Source organism: Musca domestica, unplaced genomic scaffold, assembly GCF_030504385.1.
Source record: "Musca domestica strain aabys unplaced genomic scaffold, Musca_domestica.polishedcontigs.V.1.1 1, whole genome shotgun sequence".
NCBI lineage: Eukaryota > Metazoa > Arthropoda > Insecta > Diptera > Muscidae > Musca > Musca domestica.
The window spans coordinates 20498873-20516082 of NW_026712114.1; the positions used below are offsets into that span (position 1 = coordinate 20498873).

At 37.8% G+C, this 17210-nt stretch overlaps 1 protein-coding gene across 10 annotated transcripts in view; it reads left to right on the top strand.

The window, feature by feature from the left end:
* LOC101894082 (CCR4-NOT transcription complex subunit 6-like) overlaps window positions 1-17210 on the top strand; it is a 182939-nt gene that overhangs the window by 10539 nt on the left and 155190 nt on the right. For all 10 annotated transcript variants that reach the window (XM_011292300.3, XM_005178711.4, XM_059120395.1 and 7 more), the window contains 3 exons: window positions 3346-3474; window positions 3545-3731; window positions 8398-8573. In XM_011292300.3, the coding sequence (XP_011290602.1) occupies window positions 3346-3474; window positions 3545-3731; window positions 8398-8573 (492 nt within the window). The remainder of the gene's footprint in view (window positions 1-3345; window positions 3475-3544; window positions 3732-8397; window positions 8574-17210) is intronic.

The window sequence follows — 17210 nt, forward strand, 5'->3', positions numbered from 1 at the left end:
CTGGTGTCCAACGTTTCAGACTTGGCCAAATGTTGCTATGCGGTGTTTTGGCCCACTCCAGTTTAAGCGCTTGCTTGGGGTGATCGACACTTTGGTATTTTTTTAGTGCCAACCTTGCTTTCCAAAATACTTCACACACAATAGTCCAACGGATTGGTATTCGGAGATTTTGGTGGCCATTGTACGCTGGAAATGAAGGGGGAACCTCATTTTGTAACCATTCTTGGGTGGCGCGTGCTGAGTCCTGTTGGAATGTCCAAGGTATGCGGCCAAAATGTTTGCACGCCAAAGGCTTTAATATACCCTCCAGAATATTTTCGCCATAATATTCTGCATATATTCTGATGCCACGGTCGATTAATACGAGCGGAGAGCGACATCGGCTGTTATGGCGGCCCACCCCATCACATTTTCAGCTGACCTCTTTGGCACGATCATATTGTTTGTTTACAAACTGCTGGACAAAGAATGTTTTCTCATCGGAGAGAAACCAAATTCGGCAGTTCACCACTTTCGGCCAAGCGAAGCAACTCTTTAGCTCTTTTGAGCCTATTTTCTTTCTGTTGCGGTGCAAGTTCTTGCACTTTTTGGAATTTCAATGGCTTTACCCCCAGCTCATTTTTCAATATTTGCCCATATGGAATATTGAGATATGTTCAGCTCACGAGCCACTGCCACTTTTCGGCCACCGCGACCCGGGTTTCGATCAAGTTACTTCTTTAATTTTCGAATCATTTCAGCTGATGTTGCTGTTTTCTTCCGTCCACTACCAGTATCACGGTAACGAGCGATGGTGCGAGACACAAAAGATTTATTCACATTTAAATGCTGAAGTACTCTAACGATAGCCACTTGTTACTTGTATTGCTCCCAATATTCCAACACTTCCGAAGGTCTAGCTACTTTTTCTTCTTATGCTCCTGTGCCGATCGGTTCAATCTGGGTTGGAACGACGGAGATCATCACGCTCATTTGCTAGTCCCGCTACCTCTGCTTTGAAATAGTGTCTTATTTCAGGTATTCAACCAGCCGGAAAAACCTTTCTGCTACGCGAATATTATAGAAGGGGTGGGCGTAGGTTTATGAACTTAATGAATTCTTGCCAATAAGCTTTGAAATCGAGCGATTTGCTTATGGAAACGATTATCGAGATATGGACCCAAGAGAAATGAAGAATGTGGAGAAATCACATTGCTCTGCCAAAGCTTATCCCCTCATTAAAATCCACTAGTATCAGGCTATTATTGCCTACCATCATTGGGCTAATGTCGGGTCTATAACACGGTTTACAGCAATTAACTTGACTGCCACCACATACATGTATGGGTCTGCTCTGCCAACGCTTATCCCCTCTGATAATAAGCTAGGACGGAATGCCACAACTCTTGGTAGGCATTAAAATCCTGTAGTATCAGGCGGTTATTGTCTACCATCAATGGGCTAATGTCGGGTCTATAACACGGTTTACAGCAATTAACTTGATTGATATCCTATACATGTATGGGTCACTAGAGACCGGCTTAAATTAGATAGGTCTACATTGAATAGAATGGTGTAACAGGAACGCTAACCCCCTACAACCACTTCTGGTGCGATTCTTTCTCAAAACATTGTATCAATAAGAACGTTGTAAAGCGAGATTTTCATGGAGTTTGGAGTTTCCTGCACTGCTGCGATCAGAGTATTATTCCCCTCATTTATAGATTCCGTTATTTAAAAATTGATGCTCAATTCGTAATTGAATAACCAAATGTGGAGTATTTTGCTTTGGTATTGGTTGCCTTCGGTAACTTGAGGTGGAGTTCCGTATTCTGACGACGACTCAGATGATGACTCTCGTGAGGCCAACGAAGACGTGGACCCGCTGTGGGCTACGTTGCTACAGCACGTCGCAACATAATTCCTCTCTCGATAGCCTCGAAACCGACTTAATTTGGAACAATTTCTGAAGTGCACCCAATCTATGATTTTTTCCATCGCACCGAGAAATGTCTGTAGTGGGAGACGTTCTAACAAACCGAAAAGAACCAAGGTCCGGGGTTTTGTTCGATCCCTGCACGGACCAAAAGAATCGGGAGCCGGCTGTTTGAGATATGCTGCTTCTAAAGCAGAACTATAGACAAACACTGCCGAAACTGAGATGTTGCTGTTTTTCGGTACCCCAAAACCCGCTGCCATGGCATTGGCTGTAATTTGACTTATTCATAAGCGTTCAGATTACATTATGATCTCGACAATTTAAAGGAACAATTTTCAACCGAATAACCGAATGAGAACCCGCCTCATGTTTCGACGAAAGTCCCATATATCGGCTCTCCTCGTGACTAGCCGAATTTAATGTTGTTTTAAGGTTGTTAGTGACGTTTTCCTCAAACTAAGTTGGTTCTATTTCTGCCATATGGAAAAGAAAACTCCGCAAATATTTCCAAAGACATAAACCGATCTTCTACAAACATAAGACCTCGTTTTATTCTGTTTATCAAATTCCTCGATCGGGTCTACGAAATAAAAAGCTAAGTGAATTTTGCACTGAGATGAATCATTTCAAGTAAAGGATCTCTAAATAAAAGGACCACATTATCTAATCCAAATCTCGCGCATGTATCAGAAAATACTGCAAAGAATTCTGGCCATTTTAGAATATGATTCTGATTACCTCCCTGCACTTACTACATGAGGCACTGTTTTTAGTCGCTTATTCAAGAAACTAGCCATAGTTGCTCTCGGCTTTTTAACAGCTAATTTATCAGACCATGTGCAAAATGATTTTTTGACACTGAATATTAAGACAATGTACAAAAGAGGTATGGTTAACGAAATAAATATCTCCTGAAATAATGTATAAAGTTAACTGGCTTGCATTGCATTCACGCATCATACATATAAGCTTATGCTGCTGCACATTCATGCTCATTGAAACACCTAAAGATAATTTTTCTATGTGTACAATAATATGCAATTACATATTTCTATCTCCCTGTGGATGCGCTCATTTTGCACAGTGTAACTTCTCTCTTTGTATTTATTTTATGCTAACCGCCAAATGTATATTTGTGTGCCAAGTACATTTTCCAGAGCATAACAAATGCGTGTAAAGTAAGCTAACCGAATATTAAAGTTACAAATATGTTTAATGTAAATTAAAAGACGAAATGTTTCTAATTTTTTGTTACCAAAGAAAAAAAAAAACTGAAAAATAATATGCCCCCAAACCGCTTTGCATTTCATTGTCTAGCACAACATTATTTCAATCATCTAAAATCTATTTATGTAGAGGCAATATATTTATATTTCAATTTATTTCTTCGCCATAATACAACAATATTCTTTCCATTACGTATTTAGGCAACCTATATAAAATGTCTCGTAACAAGGACAAATATGAAAGTGCAAATCGTAGACAACAGATCTTTATGTCACCTGAAGATGTGGCTGCTGGCAAAAAATCCAATTGGACAGGCATTGAAATTACAGGTTGGTATATATATTCTCCTTTGTATTTTGGTGCTTTGAGTTATTAATATCGTATTTATTTGATTTCCAGGTTGCGTTCGTAACATCAGTCCTTCTCTGTGGGAATTTGAACACTTAACCGCACTATATTTAAATGATAATCATTTATTACGTTTGCCCGCCGACATTGGCCTATTGGTAAATTTACGCACATTGGACGTATCAAGCAATAAATTGCGTAGCTTGCCAGCAGAATTGGGTGAATTGATACAATTGAGGTGAGTCGAAAGGACAATAATATTTTGAACGAAACTTTTAAAATTATAAAAGATATTTGAAGTTTTAGAGAGGGAAATATATTGGATTCAGCAGTCTTTAATTCACATTGGTTACATTAGGTCGGGCCTCTTGGATTACATCCTCCATAAAGAATCGAACGTACTGACAATATATTAAATTTTTGTAAAATTTTTCGCTACGAACACACTACCATTTGTAACATAATCTAAAAACATTATGAATAGGTTATTATAAAATGTGGACGAGTTGCACAAGAAGTTTTTATATCCTGAGAATCATAACTTTGACAATTTGTCGAATCCATAAGAATGTGAGGCAACGCTTTTATAAAGGGCTCGAGTGAAGAATATTGGGGTTCCAATATTGTAATATAGCAGTTTGCCACATCTTTCACTGCCTTATATGTGCTGTTTCTTTTATTTTGATACACTTCACCCTATAGTATATTTACATTTTCATTCCGTTTATAGATCTTCAAAATCTCTCTTAGGCTCTTCAAAGTATAAGTATATATTAAGTATATATTCGGACTATTTTAAAATAAAATTGAATAATGGATAACATTTGGGGCATATATTTCATTTGAGAGTATGCAGGTCATGTTTGAAGATATGCAATATACACATTTCTAATTCGATTGACCCATGTCCGTCCTTCTGCTGTAATTACGCTATCATCTGAATGAGTTGAGATGCTGTACTACGGTTTTCATTTAAGTGGTATTTTTCAACGGATGTTTTGAAATTATTCAAGATCTTTCAAAATGGTGGATGCCCGGCCGAACTAACTGCTTTTTTACTTGTTTTTGATTCCGAACTTAGATATAATGATACCCCCCTCATTTTAACATTTCGACAATTTTCTGTACATTCGTCCGGAATTTGGTATTTAAAGGTTGTTACGTGTTTCTAACCTCCTTGATATAAACAGGTTATATAGGTCCATATTGTAGTATATCTTCCATATTTTGATTTCGCATGTAACATGGCCGAACATTTCAATACATAAATTCAGTACATTTTTATTGCTAAGGTCAAAATGTGTCTCATCGAAGTAACATTTATAAATTATATATCTCAGCAATCAGTTTCAGTGATCTTGATATGGGTCATATCGGCGCACTTTGCCAAAAACCTCCATTTATTATTAATAACACTTATGAGTATAATAGGTGAAACAATTTTTTTTTTATCGAAATGACGTGCATTTCATTTCGTCTCTTCAGGCATTTCATATCTAAAAGCCAAGCAAAAATATTATAGGCGTCGTAATTTTTAATATTACTAGAAAGCTAAAAAAATATATCTTACAAAGCAAAATAACGTACTTTTATGTTAGCCCATTATGAATCAGAAGATCGCCAGTTTAACCTTTCCAACAGTTAAACATAATAGAGAAGTCAATAATGTAGTGAGATTTTTTGCTGAGTGGTTACACGGTACCCATGGAAAAGAGATCCGATCCGATTCAGGCAAGAATATTTCAAACTTTTTTCTGCCTCTATTACATTGGGTCAAAATTTGAGAATTGGCAAATATTGGCAAAAATAAACTTCTGTACATATAAGTACAACATCCTAGCTACAAAACTAGTTTCGAGGTGGTTATTATTTTCAAAAAAATTTCAGTCTTAGTAGGTTCGAAAATATATGAAAAAACGATTTTAAGTATATATAAAAGTATTGATTTTCAAATAAATTTCAAAAGATAATTTATTTTTAAAAGAAGTCCAATGACGCTACCAATGACATTTTTTTTTTTAAAATAGGTCCAATGACGCCACCAATAAGGAATATCAAATTCTAAAGTAAGACCATGAATGGATAAACTTGTGGTTTCCTCAACACTTGGGACTATAGCAGCAATATTTTCAATTGTACTTAAGTGAAGTGAATAGGTTTTTTCATGACATACCTAACTTGTCCCAATAGCAGCAACAACTTCAATATTGCGGTCCGAAAATGCTCTTTAAGACGACCCAAAAGGCTTTACTTTTGCCAAAAACTTCCATTTATTATTAATAACACTTATGAGTATAATAGGTGAAACAATTTTTTTTTTATCGAAATGACGTGCATTTCATTTCATCTCTTCAGGCATTTCATATCTAAAAGCCAAGCAAAAATATTATAGGCGTCGTAATTTTTAATATTACTAGAAAGCTAAAAAAATATATCTTACAAAGCAAAATAACGTACTTTTATGTTAGCCCATTATGAATCAGAAGATCGCCAGTTTAACCTTTCCAACAGTTAAACATAATAGAGAAGTCAATAATGTAGTGAGATTTTTTGCTGAGTGGTTACACGGTACCCATGGAAAAGAGATCCGATCCGATTCAGGCAAGAATATTTCAAACTTTTTTCTGCCTCTATTACATTGGGTCAAAATTTGAGAAATGGCAAATATTGGCAAAAATAAACTTCTGTACATATAAGTACAACATCCTAGCTACAAAACTAGTTTCGAGGTGGTTATTATTTTCAAAAAATTTTCAGTCTTAGTAGGTTCGAAAATATATGAAAAAACGATTTTAAGTATATATAAAAGCATTGATTTTCAAATAAATTTCAAAAGATAATTTTTTTTTAAAATAGGTCCAATGACGCTACCAATGACATTTTTTTTTTAAATAGGTCCAATGACGCCACCAATAAGGAATATCAAATTCTAAAGTAAGACCATGAATGGATAAACTTGTGGTTTCCTCAACACTTGGGACTATAGCAGCAATATTTTCAATTGTACTTAAGCGAAGTGAATAGGTTTTTTCATGACATACCTAACTTGTCCCAACATCACCACCAACTTTAATATTGCGGTCTGATAATGTTCTTTAAGACGACCCAAAAGGCTTTACTTTTGCGAACTATGACCACAAGATTTTCACACTCAACTTTGTTGACTTAAAGCTTTGTTGAAGCGCGTATCATTTCATTTTTATCCAATCCACCATTTTATGTCCTCCGTGCTATGTTATATCCAATAAAATTCTATGACAATTTAGTCATGTCATGGTACAACAGTACCAACATTTAATGTATTTTTGTGGTTTTAGCCGCATATTTCAGCCGAATTCTCTGGAAAATGACAGTTTGTTACCCCGCAGGTAGAAAACCTCCTCCCAAAAAGTTGTTGATATAAGTCCAAGTAGTGTTATAGAACCAAGCCTCTCTATATTCGGTATTTTGATGATTTATGTTACAATTTTCAACCGATTTGTTTCAAATTTGGTATTTGGAGTTTGTAATATGTACCACCATCTCCTTTAGGAGAAAACTGTCTGTAATGTTTCATGGCTTCGTTATTTTTACAGTTCAAACAACGTTTTTTAACGGGGTTGTTGCAAAAATTATACTTGAAGTTGGTAGTGGGTATGACCATTACTCACAGAAAATCGTCTATACAGATCTACATTTTTTATAGCCTCATACAACACATGCTTCCGATATTTGATATTTGAATGATTTCACTATGTAAATATTGATCCTCGTCCTACGACCGTCATATATCGTCACTAAATTTTGCATAGATATGGTCAGAAAAGAAGTCTATTGTTTTTGTACCCTACACCACATAGTATTAAGGGTATTATGTCTTTGTGCATATGTTTGTAACATTGAGAAGGAAGCGAGGTAGACCCATAGTTATTTTTGAGTATCTTTATAAAATCACTTTCTGAGTCGATTTATGCATGTCAGTCAGTCCGTCTGTACATGTACTTTTGTAGACGAAATGTAGATCACATTAATTATCCGATTGAGATAAAATTTTCCAAAAAATATTTGTTTGGCCCAAGGACGAATCCTATTGAAACTGGTGAGAATCGATTCACATTTAGATATAGATCCCATATATATCTTCAACTGATTTCGGGTTAATTGTGCACCAAATGGCCAATATCAGTCCAAATGACCTACATTTTGGCACATCCGACCGAATTCAGTCTAGAAGCAAGTACATCAAATTTTGTGAAAATCGGTTCAGATATAGCTATAGCTCCGATATACATATATGTTTCATCCGATTTGGCGTTAAAGTCCCTCACATTCGTAATACGCACTCCATAAGAATAATATTTGGTACCAAAAATCAGATACAGCCCAGAAATACCTCTGCCAAATCTTATCGAGATCGGTTCAGATTTGGATTTGGCTCGCATATATATTTAACCGATATCGGGATAATTATGTACCAAATGGCCAATATCAATCCAAATAACCTGAATCACATCCGACCGAATTTAGTCTAGAAGCAGTCGATTCAGAATTGGATATGCCTGCATATATATTAGTTCCCTCTGAAACCAAATTAGAACTTCTCTAAGTTTATAGGTCGTATAATCTACTTCAAATAAATTATTTTGTTACGGTAGCTCTACTTAATATACATAGTGGTGTAGGGTACCATGTAGTCGCTTCCGCCCGACGTTTCTCTTTTCCTTACTGGTTGCGAATTACAATTGAAATGTTTCGAATTTACGAATGAAATGTTAACAATTACAACCCTTTTTTACTTTCCAAAAAAGTCTTGTTTTTGCTTTAGGAACATCCATTTTATGGCTTTTAGTAGAAAATAACTTTTTACAAGAATTTTAATTTTAACATCAAATTCTAATAAATTTTTATATTCTTCTATTTTCCAGAGAACTTTTATTGAATAACAATTTTCTCCGCGTATTGCCATATGAAATTGGCAAATTATTTCACTTGCATGTTTTGGGTTTAATGGGTAATCCATTACAAAAGGAATTTCTCTCCATTTACAATGAACCGAACGGTACACAGAAATTACTAACATATATGCTGGATAATTTGTCAAGTAAGTACAACGTTTTACAATTTTATTCTCAAATATTTTGTTTTTACATTTTAAACTAAATAACTGAACATACTGTGAACAATTAACGACCATGCTGGATTAGTTAACCGGAATTTATAAAATTCATGTGAAATTACAAATTTTTAAAATTGAACACAATATAAAATCCCATTTCGGGTGAGATTAGGTTCTTCAAATATTGTCTGTTAATTATTTTAGATTTAGATTTAGATTAGATTTTAGAGAAAAAAAAAGTTTTTGTATTGCGATACGAAGTGTAAATGAATGTCGAAGTCGTCAAAGGAATAAGGTAAATATATTTACGGTATAAATATATTTTTCCACTCCTATTTATGCGATCTTAAATATTTTAGGTTTTATTTTTGTACTTAGTGTGACCGAACATGTAAATCAAATTGTATAATACATTTTCATTACTGTCTAAAAAAAAGTATCAACATGATGGTATTGAGTTGAACAATTTCTGCCAACAATAATTTTCGCACAACAATATGCAAGCGCCAGTCGTCAGTCGGCCTCTAACAAAATATGCCAATGGACAAACACAAACGTTGGACGGATGTTGATGTATTTTTTGTTTTTTCTTCATGTTCATGTTTTTCAATGGCCGATTGTGATAAATTTCGCTTTCTTCTTTTGATATGAAATCTATGGGATACATTTAATCAAATTACCGCCACCATAAATAACATGAAGAGATCAAATAATTGATAATCAACAACTACGACAGAGTGACAATAGATAGATGGTTGGCGGGCTTGCCGGCTGGCTAACAGGCTGCTGTTATGAACGAATAAACATACATCGAAAACACAACCTCCCTCTCAGCGCCGTAGAAAAAAAATGCAAAAAAGACAATTTTGATAATCTCGTAAATCATTATTTTACAAACTCTCGCTATCATAAAAGACAACAAAAAAGTAGAAAATAAAAACAACGACATCAAAAATATTTCGTCTCGAAACAATGATGACGATAGTTAGTTTGTGGTGATGGCATTTAAACAACAATTTTCAAACTGGAGTGAACAACAACAGATGATGAACAGATCTCGGTGTGTTGCTGATGACGTTGTTGCCTGACATGGTGCTTTGCCAAACGGAAGGAAGGCGCGATGTGTCAGAGATGGAATTTTGGTGGGGGAAAATAGTTTAATAGCAATAGCCGGTAGTATTGAATGAATTTTGATTTGGATTTTTTTCTTTTTGAAAATTCTCCAAAAAAGCAATTCAAAATTAAATTAAAAGTGAGGTTTACAATTTGAAAATCGTGCGGACATATATGTTATTGCTGTTTTAGCAGTCATCTTGCTGTATTCTGCACCAGTTTCTGATTTTTCAGCCAATAGCCATGAAGTCAGTGCGGGCCCAAAGCTTTAGTTCAGATTTACAAAATGGAGCATCATGTTGACTTGCAATCTCCGATCTCTGATTTTTCGATCAGTAGGGTTATGCCGCCGAAACTTATCAAGACAATTTCTTCAGGTATTCGACTAGCAGGTCCATAGCGAACGGGTTGTAGCTGTATCGATGTCTCTGAAAAATCCTTCTGTTACCCGACCATTGGATTAAAAGACAATGAATGGCGTCTCCGAATTCAGACTAGTTAGGTCTCCTATATTGAGGAAAATGAGTCTATTGGGACTCCCCATAGGGCTCATCTATCGTACCTATCAACTGTCCTTCATAGAAATTCCCACCTTGTCGTCTGTGGGGTATCCATTCTACTCGCCTTCGCATCTGTGGAAATTTCGCTTCAGTTCGTCTATGTAGACCCCGCTTGTCTATATAGACTTCGCCTTATCTTGTCTATAGAGACTAGCTTCGGAGCTCGTTCAAAGAGACTCTAATTCAGACCTTTGTTTTAGTTCGTCCTTTATAGAAGCTTCCTTTTTCCGGCTTCTCTATAGAAATTTCCTATAAAGACCCGTTCCTCTTTAGAAGCTCTTTCCGGCTCCTCCGTAGAGAACATTTCCGCCTACTTTATATAGACTTTCACCTCTGTAGACACTCTCGTATATAATGTCTGCTCTCAGAGACTCCTTCCAGCTCCCTTCGGCATTCTCTAGATACAGCCATCAGCTTGTATAACGTGAACCTCTTCAGCTCTCCCTCCAAATTTCGTCAACTTTGACCCCATCCAGAGTTCGTTTAGAAAAATTATATACATTCCGTCTATACGGACTTCTTTCGCCTCCTGTATAGAGAATAAATCAGGCACTTCTAAGAGTCTAACTCCAGAGACTCCGGAGACTCTCTCTAGACTAACCGGAATCTAGACTCTCTTTACAGAAAATATCTTCGACTTTGCTATTTTACAGAGACTCCTTCCAACTCCCTCTGACTTTTCTCGAAAAAAAAAAAACAAGAATCTCTTCAGCTCGGCTATAAAGACTTCTCTCAGTTCTTCTAACCGGAATCTAGATTCTCTTTACAGAAAATATCTTCGACTTTGCTATTTTACAGAGACTACTTCCAACTCCCTCTGACTTTTCTCGAAAAAAAAAACAAGAATCTCTTCAGCTCGGCTATAAAGACTTCTCTCAGTTCTTCTATAAAGAATCTCCTTTGGTCAGCTGTAAAGAATTGTCTCAGCGTCTTCTTTCAATTTCAGTCTATGGACGCTGTTTTCATTTTGTCTATGGAGACTTCCTTCAGGTTGTATATGAAGACTCCATTCAGGTCGTTTGTGAAGATTGCCTTCAGCTCGCATGTAAATACTTCCTCCACCTCGTCTGTGGAGACTCTGTTCAGTTCGTCTGTGAAGACATCCTTCAGCTCGTCTATGGAGATACTCCTTTTCGCTCGTCTATGGAGAGACTGCCTTCAGCTCTTCTATGGAGAGACCAACTTCAGCTCTTCTATGGAGAGATTCCCTTCAGGTCGTCTATGGAGAGAATTCCTTCAGCTCGTCTATAAAGAGACTCCCTTCGACTCGTGTATGGAGTAACTCCCTTCAGCTCGTCTATGGAGAGACTCCCTTCAGCTCGTCTATGGAGAGACTCCCTTCAGCTCGTCTATGGAGAGACTCCCTTCAGCTCGTCAATGGAGAGACAGCCTTCAGCTCGTCTATGGAGAGACTCCCTTTTTTTAGAATGTCTGTGGAGACTTTCTTCAGCATGTCTTTGGAGACGTCTATGGAGACTCCCTTCAGCTCGTCTTTCAGCTCTTCAGCTCATCTGTGGAGACTTCATTAAGCTCGTCTGTGGAGATTCACGGCCCTACAATCTGTCGTGTGACATTTGTCAAATACCTAAGAGTTTTTGACAGTCCTTCTCTACTGTCAATTTGAAGAAGTTTTTATTGTTTTTGTTTGTGGGTTGCTTGCTTGGCCTTATGGCTGATGATTGAGAGGCTGCTGTGTCGCATAATGCCTTAAAGTAAAATGCAAGCTATTGCATTTATTTGGCTTGACTCTGCCTAGCTGGCTGACTAGATGCCTGCCTGCCTGCCTGCCTGCCTGCCTAACTGACTGACTTGACTGACAAACTAACTAACCGACGCGAGCTATTACTATTGCGGTGGAGTTGTAAAGTTTAAATCGATTAAACTGCTGCTGTCGCCTCAATTAACTGCAATTTTCTCGTGTAAAGTGAAATGAAAATGAAATTGTTTTTCTCGGTTTAGGATGTTTGTTGCTGCTGCTGTTTTCGATTTTTGTTTTCCTTTACTTGCTAGGCCAGAGATTGAGCTCCTTTTTTGTTGTTTGCATTCAATAGATGTGAGCAAGCTGCCTGCCAGACTTGATGTTCACCGGAGACCAGTTACAACAGCCACCATGCCACACTTAGTCATTCAATCGGCGGGTAGGCAGAAAAGCTCCCAAAAAAAAAAACCTACACCAAGCAAGTAGTAGCTGTTATTGCTCCGGGGCTTGTTATGTTTCTCCTCTAGTTATTGTCTTGTCTTGTTCATCTTTGCTCTTCCAGTTGACTAAAGTGGTATTTAAATTACAATTTAAGAAAATATTAAACGCCTTTGAATCGACAACAATTTTTGCTTAGCTTGTCCGCGCAGGCAATCCATGGCGGTGGCGGTGGTGGACTATGACAATGACCACAACCACAATGCCATCAGTAATAAGAGACGCGTTCAATTATGATGTTTTGCAAAGCAACAATATGCCTCGATTTTCTTGTTGTGGGCTACCCATTTCTTTGGCGCTGGCCGTAATATCATCCCAACCCGGTTGGTTGCCATCACCATCATCGTCATCATCATCAGTAAGAGGAGCTTTTTTTGCTACCATAAAACATTGTAATGACCAGCATTTGGACAGACAGTGGAAAAACACGACAACTGACCGCGCGAATAATCATTTAGTTCAGGCCACTCGGAGGCCAGTTACTGTTACTGCACCAGGCAATCAACTCTTTTAAGGAGTTTTCCCAACTTCAAGCCAGCCAACCAACCAGCCAACCATGGAGGCATTGGCAGTAGCAGCATTTCTTTTTAGTTCATTTTTCCATCCAGCCGGCATAACAGCTAAAGCTCACACACACACACACACACTTCGGTGCATAAACCGATGCACATAAAAAACCCATTGCAAACAAATTTCAACTAAAAGAGAAAGTTTCCTTTGAGTCGTCAGCATCAGCATCGCCATCGTCACAGTTGATATCATCATCTGGCAGACAGGCAATAGCCTTTAGTAAAAGTAAAAAGGGAGGGAATTTTGGCAAAGGGCTTGAGGTATGAATAACTATATACCTATATTTGCATATAAAGATCAGGCCCTCATTTGATTATTTCCGGGATTTCCTATTATTGGTCCATAAATACCTATTTTTGCCTTCAAAAATAGGCCTTAATGTCTAAAAATTTTTCTTCCTATGGATATTTATTTTAGTCTCCTATCGAGAGTTCCTTTTGGGGGCCTGTGAAGACCCCGTCCCAGAGGTATGTGAAGACAACCTCCAGACGGTCTGTAAAGATTCCCTCTAGGACTATAAAAACACTCTGAAGGTCATTTCAAAAGGCTTTCGTTAGGTAATTTTTAAGACGTCTATGAAAAATCTCTCCAGTGCGTCTATGAAAAATCCCTCCAACCCCCCTATATGAAGTCTCCCATAAACCTTTATGAGTACTTTTTCTAGGAATCCATCCGCATTTCAGCTCATCTTTAGAGAACAGCTTTAGCCGGACTATAGAGACTGCCTTCAGACCATATAAATGGGCCACACATTAGAGTTCTATTTAGATTCCGCTCGCCTTTTCAGTTGGTCTGAAGAGGCTCCCTTGAGCTCTTCCGGAGAGAATACCCTTCAGCTCATCTAGAGAAATTCCCCTTCGTCTCGTCTAAGGCGCTCACAGCAGCTGTTCTAGAGATAATACCCTTCAGCTCATCTAAAGAAATTCTCCTTCGTTTTGTCAAAGGGACTCCCGTCAGCTGTTTTAAAAAGAAAATAGTCTTCAGATCATCAAGAGAGTCGCTCTTTTGATCGTCTCGATAGACTACCTCTAGTTTTCTCGAGAGATTTCCTGTAGAGCTTTCTTTCCGCTTGTCTATAGACACTCCCTCCCTCACGTCTGTAGAGCTTTCTTTCCGCTCGTTTATAGAGACTCCCTGCCGCTCGTCTATAGAGACTCCCTGCCGCTCGTCTATAGAGACTCCCTGCCGCTCGTCTATAGAGACTCCATGCCGCTCGTCTATAGAGACTCCCTGCCGCTCGTCTATAGAGACTCCCTGCCGCTCGTCTATAGAGACTCCCTTCCGCTCGTCTATAGAGACTCCCTTTAGAGCTCGTCTATAGAAACTCCCTTCATAGCTCGTCTATAGAGACTCCCTTCAGAGCTCGTCTATAGAGACTCCCTTCAGAGCTCGTCTATAGAGACTCCCTTCAGAGCTCGTCTATAGAGCCTCCCTTCAGAGCTCGTCTATAGAGATTCCCCTCAGAGCTCGTCTATAGAGATTTCCCCCAGAGCTCGTCTATAGAGACTCCCCTCAGAGCTCGTCTATGAAGACTCCCTCAGAGCTCGTCTATGAAGACTCCCTCAGAGCTCGTCTATGAAGACTTACTCAGAGCTCGTCTATGAAGACTCCTTCAGAGCTCGTCTAAAGAGACTCCCTCAGAGCTCGTCTATAGAGACTCCATCAGAGCTCGTCTTTAGAGACTTCCTTCAGCTCGTCTATAGAGACTCTTTCAGAGCTCGTCTATAGAGACTTTTTCAGAGCTCGTCTATAGAAACTCCCTCAGAGCTCGTCTATAGAGACTCCCTTAGAGCTCGTCTATAGAGACTCCCTCAGAGCTCGTCTATAGAGACTCCCTCAGAGCCCGTCTATAGAGACTCCCTCAGAGCTCGTCTATAGAGACTCCCTCAGAGCTCGTCTATAGAGACTTCCTTTAGCTCGTCTATAGAGACTCCCTTCCGCTCGTCTATAGAGACTCCCTTCCGCTCGTCTGTGGAGACTCCTCTTAGCTGGTTTGTGGAGACTCCCTTCAAAAAATTTTTGGAGACTCCCTTTCGCTCCTCTCTCTCTCAACTCGCCTAAATGCGACTCTTTAATTTTTAAATTTTAATCTAGCCTCCAATTTCAATCGAATTTAATTGAAATTGAAATGAACATTTCCTCAAAATGTTTAACAAATGTCCATGTTTACAACGTTTTCGAACAATTTCGAAACTTTTTCAATATTAAATTGCCACGAAATCAAACAAAGAGCAAACGAATTGAAAAAAAAGACCCAACAATTTAAAACTCCAACTTTCGACGAAAGTAAAGCCAATTGTGAATGAATGGTGGCGGCCCATAACAAATTACTTCCTCCCACAAACACCCACACACACACACACGAACACAGCTAAAGAGCATTCAAACAAGTTGGAATAAAAAGAAGCATAACCGTCAGACTACCACCAAAAATGCTGATGAAATGGAATAAACAAATGAATCTTTTTTTTTTTTGGTATGGTAAGGCGAAGGGGGTCGACTTCGGGCTGCCCAGGCGCTCAACGACAGTAGCAACTCAAGCTGCTAATTTTCATTTCCCAACCGAAAGGAAAAAACGTTAATAAAGGCAACCAGCCACACACATAAAAAGGTGCACCAAATTGAGTAAAAAACAAGCTGGTCTGGTAGCAAGCGAGCGAACGCCGTCAAGCATATGTTGGCCGGTTCATTTTTCAGCAAAGCAATTGAACCACATAAAAATAAGCCAAAACCAAAAAAGTAATCTGCAATAACAAATGTGATTGTTGTAGTGGTAGTCTTTTTCTGCTTCTTCTTTTTTTCCATTGGATGCAGGCAAACAACTGCTGAATTGGTTTGGGCTTGTAGGCTGGTTGGGGTTGTTGCTTGGTGTTGTTGCATGCATTGTAATTTTGTTGTTGGTGGTAAATGCAACACGATACATAAAAAAATAAGCAAGCGGTTTTAGTTTTTGTTTTTTTTTTTTGGTTCATTTTTCGTCTTTCTACAGGTAAACTTGTTGAAGCGGTAATACAACACCCCAGCTCTCTCAACACTTTTATAGATTCAAAATCTGCCAACACAACTATCATATGGTTTATTTGGGAAAAATATAAAGTATTTTAAAATCAATTTAGGTATTCTCCACCGAAAACCAAAATAAATTCAACATTTTGATTGGAAGGCTCGTATAAAAGGTTTCCGTTTGGTTGATTATAACAACTCTCTTCAGAGACCCAAGAAATCATCCTCTCTGTCTTGGAAAAAATCTTTCCTGCTTCCTAAATTATTTCAAGTTGGCCATATAAAAAGAAGTTTCAGGCTAAAGGTAATCCCTATTACTTTTCATTTAAAAAGACAACCGTCCGTAGTCGTTCAGTCGTCTCAAACCCATTGTCTATTATCGAATCATCCAAAATCGAATCTCTTTTCTATACAGACATCGTTGTGGTCGCTTTCAGGTGTCTCAAACCCATTATCCATTATCGTATCCTCCGAAATCTAATCTCTTTTCTATACAGATTTTTTGATAATCACTATGAAACCAAACATCCTCCTTTCTGACCTCCTAAAAAGACACTAAAAGTATTTATTTCTATAAATTGCCATTATTGTACCTATGCACCACCCTGTCTGCACGTCAAAAAAACCTCCTGGTCTGCTAAGTACGATTTTTTGAATAACCACTGGGGAACCAAATATTCTCCTTTCTGACCTTCTAAAATTAGGCTAAAAATACTTATTTTAGATCGTCTTAAATTACTACTTTCCTTTCAATTAAGAAAGGAAAGGAAATTGCCATCATTGTACCTACACAACACCTTAATACTTTTACAGATTTCCTTCTTGTCATCTTAAATTCTTATTTCTGGAACATAAATATAAAACAAAATCTTCCTGGTGGTCAAAAATATGAATAGGAAATTCCCCTCAAGCCGCATAAAAAACATTCCTGTCTCGTAGACCCTTCCGGTCAAAAAAAGTTCGTCTAAAAATTTTAGTTTGGTCGCCTAAAATATATCCTTCGTTTTTATACCCTCCACCATCCATATTATATATAGTTAGTCATTCCGTTTGTAACTCATCGAAATAATCATTTTAGACCCAACAAAGTATATATATATTCTTGATCAGCGTAAAATTCAATTTAGACCTGTCCGTCCGTCTGTTGTAATCACGCTACAGTATAAACGAATTAAGATA